This window comes from Molossus molossus, unplaced genomic scaffold, assembly GCF_014108415.1.
Source record: "Molossus molossus isolate mMolMol1 unplaced genomic scaffold, mMolMol1.p scaffold_m16_p_1, whole genome shotgun sequence".
In the NCBI taxonomy this organism is placed as follows: Eukaryota; Metazoa; Chordata; class Mammalia; order Chiroptera; family Molossidae; genus Molossus; species Molossus molossus.
This window is the reverse complement of record NW_023425344.1, coordinates 175,901,643-175,922,317: the sequence shown is the minus strand read 5'-3', so window position 1 is coordinate 175,922,317 and position 20,675 is coordinate 175,901,643. Positions and strand designations below refer to the sequence as shown.

Sequence of the window (20,675 nt, the reverse complement as noted above, 5' to 3'; positions counted from 1 at the left end):
TTTCTGACTAGGCCCCTCTTATCTTACTTCTCTGCATGTTGCATCTAATTAGTTTTGTGAAGTTGTTTTCTTTGCTAGATTGTCCACAAGTCTGAGAACCCTACTTTCTGTCAACTATGTTTTTATTTCCACAAATGATACTCTTCCTTCTTGCCCTTCCAAGAACCCCTAGAATTTTCTCAGATAGAATCTTATAGATCTTCTGGGATGGTCTGGAAGGATGAGATGAGAGACACAACCCAAGATTCTGTAATCAGGATCAGATCTTCTGATCCTTACTATATAATAAACAGTTTTCTGAGCTGTCCCTTCAACAGTCATAGTCCCTGTAACTTTTAAAGAAATTGATTTTGTAGTTAAAAACCTTTCAACAAGAAAACAGGCCAAGATGGTTTGACTGGGGAATTCTATCTATCATTTAAGGAAGAAATAATAACAATTTTCTAAAAATGTTTCTAGAAAATTGAAGAGGAGGGAATACTTCTCAATTTATACTATGAGGTCAGCATTGCTCTGATACTAAAACAAGACAAAGGCTTAAGATGGAAAAACAAATCACAGACCATTATCACTCATGAACATAGATGCAAAAATTCTTAACAAATTTTTAGCAAATCAGATCCAACAAAATATACAAAGGATATTGCTTCCTAACTAAATGGGGTTTATCCCAGGAATGCAAGGTTGATATGACTTTCAAGAATCAATCACTGATTCACTATTTTTTTTTTTCTTTATTGATTTTTAGAGAGAGAGGAAGTGAGGGGGAGACAGAGATGGAAACATAGATGAGAGAGAACATCGACTGGCCACCTCCTGCATGCCTCCCACTGGGGATCAGGTCCCAACCATTTCATTCCTACTTAGGTGTTTGCCCAAAAGGAATAAAAGCCTACAAAGACTTTTGATGAGTGTGACAGAGGCTTTATAACTAATAGCCAGAACAAGCAACAGCATACATGTCTATCCACAGGTGAACAGATAAACAAATAGTAGCACAGACACTCAAATGCTTTTCAGCCATAAGAAAATAAAGTACGGACACATTCAACTACATGGATAAATATGGAAATAATTATGCTGAGTAAAGAAGCCAAACAAAAGAATACATGCTGTATTATTCCATTTAGAGAAAATACTAGAAAGTGTAAACTAATCTGTAGTGACCGAAAGCAGATCGGTGGTTGCCGAGGTGCAGGGAGGCCTGCAGGAAAGGAGAGGAAGGGCTCCAGAGGGAAACGAGGCCCTCGGAGGCGGTAGGTATGTTCATTGTCTGTCATAGTGAGAGCTTTGTGAGTTTATGCATATGTCAAAACCTGCCCAATTGCAACGAAATTTCAGACATCGTACGCAACAGAATTTTCACTGATACATCACCTAAGGCAATAGAAACAAAGGAGAAAATGAACACATGGGACTACATCAAACTCAAAAGCTTCTGCACAGCGAAAGATACAATCATCAAAACGGAAAGGCTACCCACTGTATGGGAGAGCATAATTGCCAATGATATATCAGATAAGGGGTTAATTTCCAATATATATAGAGTGCTAATACAACTCAACAAAAAGAAGACAAAGAACCCAATTAAAAAATGGGCAGAGGAACTAAATAGACACCTTTCCAAACAGGACATACAAATGGCTAAGAGACATATGAAGAAATGCTCAACATCACTCATCATCAGAGAGATGCAAATGAAAAAACAATGAGGTATCACCTCACACCTGTCAGAATGGCCGCCATCAACAAATCATCAGACAACAAGTGTTGGCGAGGGTGTGGAGAAAAGGGGACTCTAGTACACTGCTGGTGGGAATGCAGACTGGTACAGACACTATGGAAAATAATACGGTGTTACCTCAAAAAATTAAAAACTAAACTGCCATTTGACCCGGTGATCCCTCTTCTAGGAATATACCCTAAGAAGCCTGAAACACCAATCAGAAAGAATACATGTACCCCCATGTTTGTAGCAGCACTATTTACAATAGCTAAGATCTGGAAACAGCCCAAGTGTCCATCAGTAGAAAAATGGATAAAAAAGCGGTGGTACATATACACAATGGAGTACTATGCAGCTGTAAGAAAGAAAGATCTCTTATCCTTTGGGACTACATGGAGGGACCTGAAAAGTATCATCCTAAGTGAAACAAGCCAAAGAGAGAAAGACAAGTATCATATGATCTCACTTATTTGTGGAATATAATGAACATAACAGTCTGAGGAATGAGGTAGTCCCAGAGACGTGGAAGTGGGGTACAGACTGACAATCCCCAGAAGAGGGGGTGGTGGGGGAGAGATAAACCACAGAACTTATATGCATGTGTGCATGAACAGTGGACATGGACAACAAAGCTGGGGACAGGGCTGGGAGGGAGAGGGAGGGGGGAATCAGTAGGGAAAAAGGAGAAACATCTGTAACAAAAATTAATTAATAAAAAACAAAACAAAACAAAAAGAAAACCATCATCACTCAAAACTAAAAAAACAACAACAAAAAAACCTGCCCAGTTGTACTCTTTAGATATAGGCAGTTTAGTCAATTATATCTCAATAAAACTATTTTAAAAAACACTTTATTAAAACAGACTTATTTTTTTACATGTTGACTTTTTCTGTACCATATACAAAAACCCCTCTGATTTTGTAAATTTCAAGTCCAACAATTAGGGTTACTATATACTGGATGTACAGGTATATATGACAGGCTTTTATATTGATTCTTCAGCTCCGCATCTGATAGAGAATAAGGGTTTGAGAGAACAACAGAGAAAACCTGGCCCCTTTTCTCCAACCACATGAAGGTGAATATCTAAGCTTAGTGTGCTGGAGAGCTTTTTGGCTTCAGCTTAGCAAACCCATTAAAGTAGGTCTCTTGTAACAGACTTATGACCATGACTGACATGAAGCTGCATGGTGGAGTATACAGCACAGGCGGCGAGCTCATAGGGCTGCCTGGGCCCAGGTTCTGTCTTTGCAATTTACTGCCACAGTCCTCACCACGAACTCCTCAGAAGTAGAGGCTGGGTCCCTACTGACTAACACTGTGCCTGTGAAGTGTTTGCTGATCTGACTAGTATTCCTTACTAAAGCTATTATTTTTCTCACCAAAACTCTGTTTAGAGGCAGGCAGGCTAGGAATGCGAGGGCTAGCTGGCAAATCAAGGCCGGGGAAAGGAGTTGGCTTCAGTGCTGGATGCAGATTAGCATCATCATCTCAAGATTTTAAAACACAAAAGAAAAACTCCCAAGGTCCAGGCTCCACCACATACCAATTAAATCAGTTCTCCAGGGATCAAGTCCACATCAATATTTTAAAAATGCTCCCCATGTGATTTTAATACGTGATGAAGTTTGCTAGACACCAAGGCATATTAGCATCAATTCCAACCTGCTCTCCATAATTCCAGAATCAATCTCAGAAGTGGACTCTATTCTTGGGCTCCTGACGCTAACTGTGCTCCTGAGTCACACACATCCTATTGTCTTCCCTCACTCTCTCTGTATGATCATAATGGTTGTGTTTCCACACTTAGAATGGCCCCCCAATCATTTGCCTATTGGTTTGGTTTGGGGAAACATTTCTGAACCATAGGTGACTCATACTATAACTCTATTTTGGTGAGCCCACAAGAAGAGATATCTTTTCAACAATTATTTAGCCCCCTGGATTTGGAAAATGGGTCAATATGCTCTCCCCACCCACCCAATCTTGCATATACTTGAAGATAGCAATCAAATATCTTTCTGAGAAATTGTAATTCATTGATATTTGTCAACAAACTAGACTGTGTTGATTACTTAGCAATATATGCAAATATCAAATCATTATGTTGTATACTTGAAATGACTATAATGTTATCTGTCAATTACACCTCAATTAAAAAAAAAAAAAGAGGTATTTTTCTCACTGTCCTTTGAGTAACATTCTCCAAGAAAAAATTTTGGCCCTATTGTAGTATAATGTCACAGTGTTTGACATAATCGTTAATGGTTGATTCGAAATGTTATTGTCTGTCGTATGTCAGAAAATTCATTCATATATTCATTCACTCATTCATTCATTCAATTAATATCTACTGACTGCTTATGGCGTACCGGGTATTCCACCAGCTTCTGTGTATTTGATGAATGAAACATATAGATAACATGAAACTCTTAAGGAAGACAAGTAAACAAACAATTACAATATTTGATGAATGCTATAAAATTATTAGCAGAACAAGGAAGGGCACGGAACCCAATTTTGGAATTACAGGAAGGTTTCCCTAAGAGATGTCAGCCAAGCTGAGTGCTTGGTTAGCCAAGTAGGAGTTTATCCGGCAAACAAGGCAATTAAAAATGTCTACTTAGAATTCCATCAGACAGTGATATACAGGGAAAAAAGACAAAGGGGAACTAATATTTGCTGACTTCCTGTGACAGTGCTTTGCATGCATTAAATACCTGATCTTCACCAGAATATGGTGATGAATGTACTATTAACTCCATTTTGGAAAATCATGTTCGAACAAAACTTTTCCTTAGTCTTTCTAGTCAGTCAGCTTAAATCTTCACTGAGAAGCAGAGAGGTGTGCACTTGGTTTGTAATAGATTCCCTGAATGACTGGGACCAGAATGTGCCCAAATGGCACGTGGCGCGCTGACCTTGCAGTTGAGATTTCCACGTTCTCGATCAGTGGTTGTTGGGCACTGCTCATGCGCTGCGTAGCTGCCGGTGGCTCTCTGCTGTCTAGGATCACTCAGTCTTTTCATTAAAACGAATCCACGGTATCCAACCACTAAAGTGAGCAGATGTCTGCTCTTGCATCTTTAGAAGGCCACAAGTTAGAACCCATGTGTATAATTTGGCTTCATATTGTAGAATCAGTTTCTTTACCTGTCCCCATGTGAATATGAAAGTAAACTTAGTAATATAAGTCAAATTGTTAAAGGACTTCCTTCATTGACTAGAGAAGTAGAATAAGGCGGCTTTTTTTTGCTATCGATTGCATAAGGAAATAGGTTGTTTTATACAATTTGTATATATAGCCCTATGTATATGGCAGCGGTTCTCAACCTGTGGTCGCGACCCCTTTGGGGGTTGAAAGACCTTTTCACAGGGGTCGCCTAAGATCATCGGAAAACACGTATTTCCAATTGGTCTTAGGAACCGAGACACTGCTCCTCTATCCGTCTCCAGGCGGGTCCGCCCACATGCAGATACGCCCACATACAACATGAGGAACTGGATTAAAGGGTCGCAGCATTAGGAAGGTTGAGAACCACTGGAATGTGAGATATATGTGTACACACACACACACACAAGCAAACATGTATTTTCCATACAACTATATTTATAGCCCTATATAATTTGGGGCTGTGTATATTATAGTGCTTCTCAGAGGCACTCTTCATTTCCCTTACCCCCAGGAAGTAGAGTTTTGGAAGCGATTTAATCAAGGTTCATACCAGGGATGGGGGCCTACTTGCAGCTTATGCTCTGTACTCAGTATCTCTGACTGTATCGCAAAATTTAAAACATTTTCGAGGTTACTAATGTCAGGGAAAATTTCTGAAGCTTTGATTACAAAGGAAAGAGGGGCACATCACATATAGTCATTAGAAACAGCAATATACAAGGTAAAGCTCTTTGCAAGGCTTGTATGCAAACAAGCAATTTGTTGTTTATATAAATGTTTCCAAGCAGAGTCTATTCGTTCACTCAGATAGGGGGGAGTAAAGCCACGTGAGAAGGAAGAGATGACTGAGGTGGTCAGGAAGTCCCCTACGGAGGGGAAACACGAGCAGGGACCGAATGCCGTGAGGAATGTGCCAAGAGGAGATCCAAGTGAGGAAAGTTCCAGGCAGAAGGATTAGCCAGAGTAGGGGTCTGGAAGTAGAAAGAAGCAGCGCAGATTCAAGGACGACAAGAAAGCCCGCGTGGCCGAAGCAGTGTAAGAGAGGGAGAGAACGTTAGGTGAGAGGAGGTGGGTGTGGAGGGAACTGGGTGCAGAGGCAGATCGTGCAGGGCTCTGAATGTCACAGTAAAGAGTGTACACTTTATTTGCAATGTCATGGGAAGCCAACGAAGAGTTCTGAGCAGGGAAATGTGACAAAATGACCTATTTTCCAGGAGTCACTCTGGTTGGGGTATAAAAAACTGAACACAGGAGTGCAACAGCTGACGTAAGGAGACCTGTTTGGAGGGTACAGTGATCGTCCAAGAGGTGGTGACAGCCACTGAGGTGACAGCACGATGACACATGGCACATCTGAGATGTGATGAAGATCGAGGTGAAAGCACCAGCTGATGGACTGGAGATGACAGTCATGCTTCTGGCTGGAGTATTCGGGCAAATTGTGGTGCCATTTGTGGCACTTGGAAGGAAATGAAGTAGTCAACAAGTTTGGGAAGGAAAGTCAAGCGTTTCATTTTGAACATGTCGAGTATAAGACACCTAGTACACAGCCAAGAAAAGGTACTGAGTGTGCAGTTGGACTGACAAAAAAAATTATACTCTGGGTAAATAATAGGGCTGTAGGGCTGAGGGTAAAACTTAGGAGATACCAGCATAGAATGGTATGTAAAGCCACAGTCTCTGATGAGATCTCCATGGGAACACCAGGGATGAATGTAGACAGAAGGGGGAAGAGGGGTGAGCATGGAGTTCCAGGGCCCTCAGGCCTAGAGCTGGGAAGAGGAAGGAGACCAGCAAAGGTGATCGAGGATGTTGCTGATATGGCAGGAGACACCCAGAGAATATCTCGTGGAAGCCAAGAAAAGAAAATGTTTTCATAAAGAGGAGGGTGTGATCAACTTTGTCAAAAGCTGCTGAAAAGCTGAGTAAGAATATCAATTTATATAAAAAGAAAACTCTTACAGAGAAATATTAAACTAAAAATTAGGGGGTCTGTTGTTATTTTTACGGGAAAATAGGTTTATACAAGGTCATGATCCTACAAGTATTAATTGAACAGTTTTATTATAAAATCCAATGATTAATCAAAAAATAGTGACACTTAGATAATAGTTTTTACGTCAACCAGAGTCTTATCACACAAATAAGGCAATTAGCCCAAATGGCAACCAAAAGCCTCCTTGAAGAGCTACCCACATTGGGAAGAGTGATTTCTATCAGCTCTGAGGAACTTTAGCAAGTGCTATGTCGGTTGCGTTGAGTCAAAATATGAAAAGAGTGGGATGCCATCCTGTTGGAACGGACTAAGTGCTTCTGTCAAAATGCCCCATCACTGGTGAGTTTGCGTCATTATCATAACCGACATTATATATCCAAGTGAATGCCTCCAGGTTCCATTTTGATGTCAGCATTACTTGAATTTCTTGGCCTATCTGCAGATGTTTGGTGACAGCAGTGACCTCTGTGCAGAGTATTTCTTCCTTGAATGATTTGGAACATTCCAAACCGAGGTTGGCTTTCCCTTGTTTCATAACGTACCTCAAATGAATTATGTGCCCACTGAGCTGGTATATATTCAAAGAACGTGTTTAGGGAATGTGAATCAACAATAGCGTAAGTAAATCATTGGAATATAAAAGTGGCATACGACAAAATAATCTAAAATCCAGTCCAAAAGAAACTGTCTCAAATTATCTATTGCTCAGATCGTCTCCAACCATGTCAATAACCCATAGGTCTACCACACAGGTGTCTAGATCCTTACATCAGCCTCTGAAATAGGAAGTACTAGGCACACCCTAGGCACTCAGAAACAATTGAGTTGTTTTAGAATAAAGGTATCCTTGTGGAATTCCTAAGTAAGCTCCACTATTTGGGATTCCTCATAAAAGTCTCGACCAGTACCAAAGCGGAAAGATCGTCTCAAAGCCCAATGATTGAGTTTATCAGTTTTTAAAATCCTTTAGCAACCTACACTTATATAATTTGATTTTCTTGTCATTGATTTTCCTATACTATCAAAAATGATGCTTTCTTTACTATTTCACACTCATCATAAAATTGCTAAAAATCGAAAATTCAATTTGCCACATTACTGCTAATTTGAATAATGGCTGAATAAAAGACAGGAAACGCTGAAGCAGCAATGATTTCTAAAACATTTTGCACTTTCCTCCTCCATCCCTGTAAAGTAAAGCTCGGATGCTACGCACAATTACACAAGGAAATCAAGAAAGCCATTACATTCAGCATTTTGTCATGATCATTGTTACCATGGCAAAAAGTGGGCTTAGTTTAGCACAGCTGCTACGGGCGAGGTCCACTGGCCTTTTGTAAGGCTGAGTAACACTATAATGCCGAATTCTGTAGTCTGCTACTCCCCCCCCCCCCGCCCCCGCATAAGACTACTGTCCACAGATGCTACTACTGTCTCATTCCTAAATGACCTGGGCCAATGTCATCTTATTGTTGTATTCTTACTGTTGGGCAGTGATCGAGGAACATAGTTCATCCACCTCCTGTTCCAAGGCGGGGACATATGTTGTGTGGAAACTGGGGATTTCAATAACATAAAGAGTCAAAGTTTCGACAGTTGTATTGTAAATGAAAATAGAGTTGTGCTGGACACAGCACAGGTTAGCAAGTGAGAGAGGCAAATGCAGGCCTACAAGGAGGAGCTGGGTGGCATATTCTTTTCTTTCTCTGAGTATCGGTTTACTAATCTATAACGGGGGAATTAAAGTAACTTCCCTGGGAGAACTAACTGAGATCATCTGCAGGCCCAGGCAAATGGTGGGTACTGGAATAATATGGCATTCATAAGATGGCAGTCACAGCGTCTCCTCCCTCAACACCACACTCTTCATCACTGAGATTTCCATGCCCTCAGGAAAGTCAACTGTGAAGTTGGTAGAAAAACTATTTTCTACTGTTGTAAAGTAATTTGTTTTGATCTTTTACACAGGGGTGGGCAAAAGTAGGTTAATAATAATAATAATAATACATAATACAATAATTAATAAATAAATAATACAAGAATCAATTCTGGGTTTCGCATACCCACAACTGCAAACCTACTTTGCCCATGCCTTGTTTGGACCTTCTCCTCTGAGAGCTGAGGATTAAACGCCCTTCACGGACTGACAGTAGGCATACATTTCACATCGAAAAGATAAAAGTCAGTGTTAATATCATAATATGCACCATATCTTATTACTCATGCTTTGAGTGACACCAATATTATCACTATAAAATGGAAAAGGGCATATATACTAATTCTGACCTTATGCGAAGATTTTTAGTTTAAAAAAAATGAAGCAACATTATGAAAGTAGAGAAGTTTAAATGATCTGAAATGAATGCATTAATCAAGTCTCTGTATTTACTAGAAACAAAGGCTACTAGCAATTTTACCAGCTAAACAAAATATTTTTTTCTAATGAGATTTCAGCTGAGTATCGTTTATCTTAAGAGAAAAATAATGGGACCTTACCTATTCCAGTAGCTCCAGAACTGGTCATGCAGGTAGGCGTGGTGGCTACATTCATCACCAAATGAGGCTTTGCTTTCAATCCAGTGAATTATGTGCCCTTCTACAGCTAAGGGACAAAGCATTACTAATATGGAGCAAAGGAAAGGGAGGCTGAAAATACCGAACTAGGTACTGGCCCCTCTATGCTTCACGTTAATGAGCAGAGGCACTTGTTCCCGTCATCTATGGACGTAATTACAAAGCAACACATTGAATGTGTTCATTACCAGGAACATTTATGTACAGTCACATTCCTTTTATTTTCATCATCATCTTCAAAAGTCCCTCCCCTCTTCTGAGACTGTATAAGTTGACAAGTAATGTGAAAGCAAACAGAAGTGAGCCTGGCTTTTCAACGGAACTGTATTTTAAATGTGGAATATTTAGAGCAATGACTTGAGAGTTAGCTACCAATATGTCATCACAAGACATGTTTACTTCTCAGATATACATAAAAGATTGTAAGGGATGAATTTCGTCTGAACCTATTATTCTCTGGTCTTTAAAAATAATCTTTTCTGATGATTTCACCCATTTAGATACAATATTATAAAGCTGATCTACTTTGGTCACATTTGGTAGTATAAGAAAAAAGTTTATAACTCTATGGAAAAAACACATTCCTCTTCTCTATAAACAAAAGCATAACTGAGTTTAAGAACTTACCCACTGGTACTTGTAAAATAAAGTCTGGTGTTTTGTCATAACCCTTTGCACGGAGCTGATCTTCATCTGTAGGAAGAACAAATACTCTTACTTATAACAGAATTCCACTAATGACACAGCACTACAATTACTTTACTTTCTTAAACAATGTATAAAAATTACTAACGCATATCTTTCTTATGTACGCACTGTTGTGTCAGCTTAAGTGAACTTTCTTAACAAATCTGAAGAATAGACATAAGAATGCCTTTGTCCCTTTTGCATTTTTATGTCTTTATTATAAAGCTTATAATTCAAGCTGTCATATGTTTCCTTTTTTTTATCATTGAAAATACTCAAAATAATGAAATATACTTATTGATTAAAAGAAAAGGCTTTACTACTGTGAATATCATTAATGTTATTAGCCAATATCAACAATTCACAGTAAGGCGCAGGCACAGTGGCCTTTGCAATTATAAAACAAATACTTTCACTAAAGCAATTAAGAAAGTTTAGTTGCTATTAATGAAACTATTCCTACACACAGGAACACAAGAGGGACAAAGACAGTGCAATCACCTCAGAGAACTAATCATCCTGCTCAAGTCCTTTGGTATGCTATTGTTTCTGGCATTTACCAGGGTTTTACAACCAACATTATGTAATTCTGAAAAGCAAACAGGCTTTGAGATTTTTTTTCTCTAGGTCTGTTTGATTTCTTGATCCTGTATAAACATCAATGATCCATTCAGAAGGAAAAGAGATGGGGAAACAGAGAGCTTTACAAAGTTGGAAAAAACTAGCTAGGTACTTGGTTTAAAAAAACACACAACACTCCTCTGATATTTTCTAAATGCTGTCCTTGACTTCTAATGACATTACAATGTGATTTCTGAAATGAGGAGTTCTCCATTAGATTTTGGAGTGACCTGGTCATTCAATTCCAGACATGGCTTTCTGTCTTCACCCAACCTCAACTAATGGCCTGACCAAGTAACAAGGAAGGCTGTGTGGTCTCTTAACACCTCCTAGGCTGTTGACATTGTCATGCATCCCATTCGCCTTCCAGCATCACCTTTGATTAAAATTAATGGCCCATTCCCAGTGTTGGGTAGCTTATTTTCAATCCATTTGTCAGCCCAAGACAGTGGTTTCATGGCCAATGTTCAGAAACTCTGTTTGAGAACACTCTTATGTACATCTTGAAAGGTCAGCATTTTAGACGTAAATAACCTTTTAATGACAAGGCATATTTAAACGAGATATTTAAGTTAAATGTTATTAAAAGTTGAAATCCTTCAACTATCCAGGTTTTGAAGGATTGATGCCAGAATTCAGAACAATTTCCCATCCTTGAACTATAAAACATTCTAAGTTAACTGTTGAGATAAGAAAATACAATATTAAAGTAATCTTTTAAAACCAAGAGAATTTGGAAAACAGGACAGCAGATGAATGAGACTGGAAAAATTTCTATCCTCTAAATGCACTCTGACCACAAGAATGTTTAATGGAAAAGGCATTTATTATAATCAACTCAAGTGCCTTGAGCTGACGTTCCAGGTAGCCGATGAACAGTTTTAAAAGCTGGGTTGACATTAAAAAAGGAGAGATTAATATTTTATTAAAACTATCCTAGCTTGATCAACCTTTGCAGATGTTCAAATCTATTTCAGAGAGAAAAATGATTAGGTTTCTGACAGCAGCTCAAAACAAAATTTCAAAGGTCACCAAGCAATCCAAATACACACACTAACATCCCTTTAAAAGGCAGGTGCTCTACTCCTGTCCATGCACCACAGTTACTAACACAATACCTACAATGTAGATTTCATCACTTCCTTAACGTGAAAAAAAAAACACACAAAAAAACCTCAAACCTGAACATAAAACATCAGGTGAGTCTGGGAAATCTTTCCATCTTTCTCTGGAGAACTATAAAGTGCAAACGTCTCCCCTACTTCAACTCCACTTTCCCCGCTCCCAGTAAGGATGGCTTCTAACAGTCTGCGTCACCACTGGTGACATTACACTTTTTTATATATGTGTGTGCCGAGAGGTTATTCCACACATCTCAAATGCTACTATGCACTGGCTATCTTCTCCTTCACTTACTAAACTCGCCCTGCCTTCTGCACCCTGTTTCAGCCTTCACACTGTTTCTTTCATCCTAGATTTCCTAAGAAAGAAGGTGGGAGCAACTTGGCAAAGTTCACAGGAAACGACAGTATGAGAAAGGGAACAAGGGGCTTGCTCACCTGGTCTAGGGCCCAGGAAAAGTTTCCCTCAGTGATCCCACTAGGAGATTTTTAAGGTCAGCCCCATCCATTTGGCCTGATTTCCTGACCCCCAGACCTTGAAAGATCCCTTCCTATTAGGATCATTATCCAATACATTTAAAACTCGGTTGAATGTGGTTCAGGGTTGCAACTCTAAGATCCAGAGGCTATGACTCAGTCATCAGCCCACATTCTTCCCCTCGGCCTCATTCTCTGTTCACTCCCTTGTTTTAGTGAGCTGGACCCGTCTCCCACAGGCAAGGCCTGAAGCCTCCACTCTGAGAACAGAAGAGATTCTGTTCCTTTTTTTAGTTTATCCATTGCCTTACTCTCAACACCAACATACACTTTGCACATATTTAATGCTCAAAAAAGATAACAGAATAAAATGCAAGTGCATTTTTAATTTTTTTAATTTACTGATTGGGACAACGCTCTGACCAACTGAGCTACTGGGCCAGGGCAAATACAAGTGCGTTTTAAAGACAATTCTTCCACAAAGCCTATCTAGACCGACTTAATACTTTTCTGATTTAACTCTCCATGAATCAACAAGGCAGAGACAACAAATCTGGTCCAGAGTTCAAGGCTGCATTTGGTAATTCTCACTGACATCTTTCATCCTTGGTCCCAACTGTCTGCTGAGGTTCATCCTGACCCTAAAGAAAGAAACCTTAGCCCTGGTCAGTTTGGCTCAGCGGTTAGAGCGTCGGCCTGCAGTCCAGAGAGACCCAGGTTCGGTTCCCGCTAAGGGCACGTACCTTGGTTGCGGTTTGTCCCCGGCCCTGGTTGGGTCGTGTGGGAGACAGCTACTCGATGTGTCCCTTTCATGTCAATGTTTCTCTCTCTCCCTTCCTTTCTCTCCCTCCCCCTCTACTATCTGAACAAAAAATGGAAAATGTCCTTGGGTGAGGACAAAAGAAAAAAAAAGGAAACTTCATTCTTTTCCTTTATACTCATGGGAATATCTCCTACTTTTATCTCTGATCAGTATTTATTTAAATAACATTGGATGTATCCACTCCTGAAAGTTTGGGCAGAATGCCTTGAACACCCGTCTGGGCCTGGTGCTGCCGTGGTGGGCAGCTCTTCCGTCACTCCTGCTGCTTTCACGGTTCCTGCTCTGTTCAGATTTTTCTCTCTTCTACCGTCAGTTTTGCAATTTATACTTTCCTTGAGAATCATACATTCCACCCAGTTCTCACAGCTGTTTGCACATCTTTCAGCCAGGTTGTTACTTATGATTCTTTGAACTTCCCAAGTGGAAAGCAGATGTTTAAGTAACATGGTATTTTCTTCAAGAAAAAAATATGAAGATTAAAAAAAGGTAAGAAAAATATTAGTTAGAACGGGAGGGGGAGAATAATGACAATGTTTTTGGCATTTTTAATAGAATTCTCCCAAATGGTTGGGGATCAATATGAAATTAATCTGCCAATTCTGCATTCCTGTCTTATTCAGTGAATATAGCAAATGTGAGGTAAGGCTCTTTCTAGTTTAAGGTGTATATTCAAAACACCCAATCTATTTCATAACCACTAAGCTTGTTAATGTCAGCTCAAGTGTTCATGATCAAAATTCATATAATAATATTCTCCCTTAAAATAGGCCTTGTTAGCCTCCAGATCCACAAAATGTAGAATTTTTAGTTCATGTGAGCCTCAGGAAACACAGTATTTCTGAGCTTATAAGGTTTTAGAGATTGCCAGTCCAACTCTAATTCACACAGGGTAAAGGTGTCCTAGAGAAGTTAAGCGACCCAGACCTCTAAAACAGTTAAAGATACAGGCAAGGGTCCCAAAGCACGAAGTTCTAATTTGTCCCTATAGACTCTATACCACTCTTAATTATGAAAACTATTTAAATTTTATCATGTGCATAAATAAATAAATTTTATTTATGAAGTGAGAAATGATTCTTATTGGCCTCCTTGAAGATCTTGAAGAACAGGAGAGGCGATGGCCATCTGCTGGATATTATTCTTTGGAAGACACCTGCCTGAAGAGATAAACTCAATAATCTCTTGACTTCTAGATGCTCCTCCCTCCAACTGAGCTAAAAAAAATAAAAACATCTGCCTCCACAGATATTTTTTGGTTGCCAGTCCTGCCTTCAGAGGACATTTTTAAAAAGAAATTGCATGTACTTAGAGAACACTGTGAAAGTTTAATTTCTCTGGCCTTTTAATTACCGTCTCCTCTAAATACCCAAAATATCCAAAGCAATTAAGTACTAATCACACAATTTCTTTTTTTAAAAAAAATAAAAGGCTGATTTTGAGTCAGAGAACAAAACACATCTGAAACTAGTTAACATATACTTAAGCATCACAGAAGGGCATGAGGACTACCCAGAAAAAGTTTGAGGTTTTCTTCTGTTCATTGTATTAAAAGGCTTTAAATTTAAGAAATACAGTTACTGCCAGAGAAATTGTATAAAATCTCAGTTCACAACATCTGAAAACAAAAAGTAAGCTTCTGGCATGGCATTTTAGCTATGAATTTGTCAAAAGATTTCTAAATCTTCTGGGTTAAAGCACATTGTATGATTAACAGGAATCTTTTTAACATCTGCAATATCTTTACTAAATTGGGGAAGGGCAAAAAGGATATATATATATATATATAAATACACACACGCACACACACACACACACACACACAACGATACAAATAAAAACTATAGGATATCTGTTCTGTTCCAGTATTTTTTTCTGTGTTATTTTTTTCCAAAACACCAGTCTCATTCAATACTTGGTGCTATAACCTTTGTATCCCATATTGTTATATTCTCTAACAGTAAGTTTCACGGCCTTTTCTACCCAATTTAAGAAGTTGGCAAAGTTTCAGTAATAAATGTTACTATGATATGCAGCCCATGTGCAAAGGTACACAGAACAGACATGCATTTAATGGGGAGACCAATAGCACAGATAAATGAAATCTTTAGAGAACCCAAAATTTCATTACAGCCATTAGTTTCGACCTCTTCCCCCAAAGCCTCTTATCAAAGCCACTAATAAGGAATACAACTGACTGCTCTGACCTTGTCCTTTGCTTTTGTCTTTAGGGGACAATACCAGTGAAAACTGAAGTGCCCTAAAGATAGGAAACAAATGGGAGGTCACAAGCTGGGACAGTGCAAAGTGAGGCTGGGTAGGCTGACACCGCCTGGTGGCTGCGAAGACAGAGGACCTGAATATCAACAACAGGAGTAAAACCTGCCTACGGTTCACACCATACCACTAGGTTCTTTTGGCTTCATGCCATAAAAGAAGGGCTACATCAGCACAGTGGAGTGAAAAGGATACAGGGCAAGTTGTTGGAAGGGCACCGGCTGTGACTCAAAGCCCGGGGCCAGTTCCTCTAAACAAAACAAGGGGACTGGATGGTCACTAGAGCCCTTGGCTACTCCAAAATTCTGAGGAATGGCTGCACATTAGCCTTTGTCTGCCCCAGTTCTTTTAGCTGTAGTCACAGAAGTCAGAGACCTTTCAGCAGGGCCAGCTCCATCTGTCCCAGAACCAATCTCAATGGAGGGAGGTGCGTTTGCGGTTCTGAGACATACAAAGGATCTCCACACACACACACACACACACACACACACACACACACACACACACAGAGAGAGAGAGAGAGAGAGAGAGAGAGAGAGAGAGAGAGAATATCAAGGGGCCAAACCAACAACAACAGGAACAGATTTGACGCCCCAGTGCCTTCTGATTACAGGGAGCAAAGCCTGAACCTGTAGCTGATTTTCTGTGGGTGAGTGAGATATTTGATATTTCTGTCCAGTACCCCATTTTTTTCTGGCATTGCTACCCTACTCTCACAATGAGATTTTGGTGAAAAGGCAATACGTGACCCTCAAGCACTGGCCACAGGGGTGGACACGCCCTTCCTGAGATTTGCAATGGACAAAAGAGAATCACCAGCTTTTCTCTGGGATGACAAATTCTAAGGAGTAAACAAACTGGCACTGCCGGGGATCCTGTTCACTGCCTGAGAATTGACGCCAGCACTGAAGTAAGCAGAACACGAGAGGGAGAAAAGAGGAGATACTGATGACCTTGTTTTGTGTTCTGGATTCTAGACATACCAGGGGCAAAATTATCCCGTGTACATTTCCCAGGTATACCACAGAACCAAGAAGTTCTCCTTTTGTGTGTGTCTACTCCAGTTTGATTAGATTTCTGTCACTCAGAACCAAAACAGTCCCAGGATATCATCTGTAGCCAGGAAAGCAGATGCTCACAGACATGAGTTCTCTAAGCAGAGCAAGGCCGAGGGAAGGGCGGTGGGCCTCGAGCAGGGAGGCTCCCGTACATGGACAGGGTAACCTGTCTTCGAAGTTCTAGACCGCAGGTTGTCTTTCAGCACGTCTACGGTTCTTTTCTCTTGGTTCCATGGAGAGGCACTCACACACATACTTAATAAAGGGAGGGAGTCAAGATGGCTCCTGACCATGACCATTTCTTCAGGAAGGAAAGAACAGGACCTAAATTCCCCACATCCCAACCCCCGTATCACATTCTTGTTATTCTGAAAACTGCATCTGATTTTTAACCTTCAGATAGACAGGAATTTTAATAGTGGATGCCCTACAAAATACCCAACCATCTCAGCTCCCTTTAGCCTATAGAACCATGTTTTATTTCTCCTCTCTTATTCTCTACTGCTGACATCTGCATGTGAACACAGTCTTAGTACCCTCCATCGCACCCGTTCCCACTGCCTACTCTTCACCTGCAGTCACAGTCCCCCATCCGTCGCATCATACTCCCTTCCCAGCAGAGCGCCGTTGCTTCAGGAGGGGAATAAAGCAGTCGGAGCAGATGAGCTCTTAGTAACAGAGATCCAATTTCTTGCAGTAAGAGACATCCTTCACTACGCCTCTTTGACTTTACAGAGTACACCCTCTTGGAGTCCCACAGAAGAAGACACAAATGCTAGAAAAGCACCATGCAAAATCTGCTCGTTTGTCCTAGGCAAGACCTAACATGGGAGGGTAAGGTGGGGTTAAAGCAAATGCCTCTTAGGGGTCACTCAAAAGAATTGGTAGCTTTTACTCATGGCAACATTCACTGCCAAGAATAAAATGTCTCCAGAACCATCCTTATTAAGCCAATCTTAGCAAGAGAGTGGCAGTCACTAATGCAAGTCCTTCTGACCTGGAGATAAGCCAACCCCTGGAGGATGAAGGGTTACCTGCCGTCTTCGGTATCAGTGTTCCGTATTTCCCTCATGGTGCGACAGTCTTGGTGTCTTCTCACTGCCGCTACCTGCATACCTTTCCTCCTTTGTCTTGTGTCCAAAGCTGTTCCCTCCAATGGCCCCCAAAAGGTGTGGGGAGTGAGAGGGAGAGGAGATAACAAAATGTGGTCTCTTTAATCACTTGAGACATACAAACTGAAACATCTCCATTAGCAGGTAAAGTGTATTTTCTAACGCACTGATGCTATAAATGCCACAACCTTTAGAGAGGGGATGGGGACGATCACAGTGCTCATCGGTCAGCTGACAGTTTAAGGGGGGGTCTTTGTGCACCACGCCTAGGAGTGGGCAGCAGGTTCTTCACATCTTCTGAGATGTTATATGCAAACTGATAAATCTTAGTTCTAAATGAACTAACCCTGGAAAGAACTGATATGTACTTAAACTTAACTGAAAATTTCCTGGAAGGCTACATGCTTGAGTCAACTTTTTTCTTTTATCCCTAACAGTGCTTGCCCATAGCAAGAACTTAAAAGATATAGATCTACCCGCTGAACCAACAAAAGAAAAGAGGGGTTAGCTTAGTGGGGAGACAGGCCAACTATTGAGCTGAACTAGCCATCCTAGAGGCACCCGGTGGCAGGAGATGCTGGTGAGAGGGAGCAGGCGAGGAAGCAGAATTCTACCACCACTTCAGGAAATGTAGCTTATGAGCCAGTAGCCCTTCCTACATAAGTGAAGGGTTGATTTTTAGTACAATCTATACCTTTCTTTCGTAAGTTTAATAAAAGTTGCACAAAAATGCTTTGAATGTATTTATTTTCATTATCCAGAAAATCAAGTGAACACTTACTGAGATGCACCAGAGGTGGAACGGCACTCTTACTGGCCGAGGTGAGCATGGCCGGGGCACCCAGAGGGAACTGAGTGCTTCTCATCACCTTCATACTAACTAGTGTAGTTCCCGGCATGCAGACCACACACTAAACACAAGTTAGTTGAAGAGAATGAGGAAATAATGAATAGAAGAATTACAAGAACTCCAAGAAACAGCTACAAGTTACCTATATTCATTTGTTTGTAGCTTGTGTCCCTGTTAGACCATAACTCCACAAATGCAGGGACTTCATGTGACTTGTGTCTAGTGCCTAAAATAGAACACGACCCCATATCTTATTTTTGGAATCAACAAATGAATATATGAATAAGGTATCTTTTCTTTGTTGCAGAATCTAAAGCCATTTATTCAACTTTGACTTCTCTTAATGCAATATACCTATTTGTAGATGTACAAAATGAATCAACTTACAAGACAGGATAAATCCATATAAGTACACCCAAATTGTCAAAAGACTCTATTTTATTTCTTTCCAGTAGTGCCTAGTTAAATCTTGTACCATAGCAACTGTTCACTACATGGTTATGAATCAAGGAAATATAAGAAATGATTAGGGTTAAGATAAAGGTAATCTATTTTTATTTTTCTCTTCAATTGATAAAAGAGGTTAGATAAAATATTTCTTTTATAAAATGACAGGGAGAGCACAATAGGTGAAAACTTTTAAATGGGATACAGAAATTTAAGAAGGGGTGTGTGGAACAGGGAGAATCCTTGCCTTTTGAAAGTAGTCCAGATTAGAAACCCAGAAGGCAGGGAGGGAGGGGGGAAGGATGGAAAGAAGGGAGAGAGAGGTTGTATTTTTGCTTATAAAAGAATCAAAGTAAAACAAATATGTTTGTAGTTTCTCTGCAACAAAGCTCAAGGCATACGTACACATGTAAACAAAGAAAACATAAGATCAGATTAGTGGTCTATTTATATACCAATATTTTCGCATAGTTGGATTTAAAATGATGATCTATCTAAATTTACCTGGCATAGTACTTCAGATCTAATTAATCATTGTGAAGGGGTATTTCCAAGGTAGAAGTAAAACCCCATAACAATATTTCATACAAGGCTTTGAATTTTGATGTTGTAACCACAAGTAAACATGTATTAATTCAGTACTACATTAATACCCTTAAATGCATAGAATAAATTAATAACTTCTTTGTATGCTGATGAGGAAATGCTTCAAAACGGGACCGAGGTTTCATGGAGTCAGCTAAACATCCTAAAATGCATTTATTTTTAAAGATCAGTTAAGTGTCATCTTTGGGTATGCTTCAAGGACATAATTACCTATGGATCCGACCCACAGAGCAATTCTAAGTCCCTTTCTGAACCTGTATGTGAGTGGTAATGAGTCCCTGGCGATGTTTCTGTGTCGCCTTTGTCAGCCATGGTCCGGCAGGTCTAATTCACTCAGTTCCCAGAATCCAGTGCCGGACACCTGGGACTAAACGTAGACCACGTTTAGGCCCTTGGTCCTCCGTCCTTGGGAAGACAGCAGAGAAAAGCTAGGCTAACCAAGAAATGGTGCTGAGGGCCCAACTACGCATGAGCAGCTGGTGCCAGGAGAGGAACACCAGGCAGTCCTGAGAACAAGGCCGCTTAGCTGGCGGTTTAAAACTATAAAATAGATCTGGCCATGCCAGGTTGGCCACGGCGCGGTCAATGTGATCAGGTATTCCCTGACACTGTGTATCCCTCGGTGCGTCAGGACTCATCTAGCACAAATGGTTCCGATCCATTCTACATCCTATTTTTTATTGAATCTTAAAACGCATTTTCTACCCAATTTACCCTCTTTCCATAGACTGAACATTTCCTTCTATATGAAAAAAACTTGCTGCTTTTACACACTGGAATTTAATTCGGTAAGTTGAGGCCACTTTGCTAATTTATAAACTTTCTTTAACACAAGCTAGAGAATATCTCCATCTCCTGCCTTTAAGTTACCAACAATCTTCCGACACATCAACTCCATTCTCCAGCTCATTAGTAAAAAGGTTGAATACTAAGTCCTAGAACAGATTTCTTGTAGGACTGTACTCAACAGCCCTCTCCAGCTTGGTGTAAAACCATTCATTAGACTTTCCTTGGTCAATTCTCTGTCCATTTTCCAAAAAAAAACCCAAAAAATTATGTAATCTAATAATCTTCTATTTTTTTAACCTAAAAAAACACATTAGGTAGACTCTTAAATAGCTGTGT

General features: G+C 40.1%; 1 protein-coding gene across 13 annotated transcripts in view; it reads right to left on the bottom strand.

Moving 5' to 3' along the window:
- CDIN1 (CDAN1 interacting nuclease 1) overlaps positions 1–20,675 on the bottom strand; it is a 211,445-nt gene that overhangs the window by 88,819 nt on the left and 101,951 nt on the right. For 10 of the 13 annotated variants that reach the window (XM_036266778.1, XM_036266728.1, XM_036266746.1 and 7 more), the window contains 2 exons: positions 10,102–10,167; positions 9,397–9,502 (listed from right to left, as the gene is read on the bottom strand). In XM_036266778.1, coding sequence (XP_036122671.1) covers positions 9,397–9,502; positions 10,102–10,167 — 172 coding nt within the window. Of the gene's footprint in view, positions 1–4,683; positions 4,883–9,396; positions 9,503–10,101; positions 10,168–17,569; positions 17,679–18,639; positions 18,724–20,675 lie in introns of those variants that run through there. The other 3 variants (XR_004960155.1, XM_036266807.1, XR_004960157.1) reach the window with 3 other exon arrangements.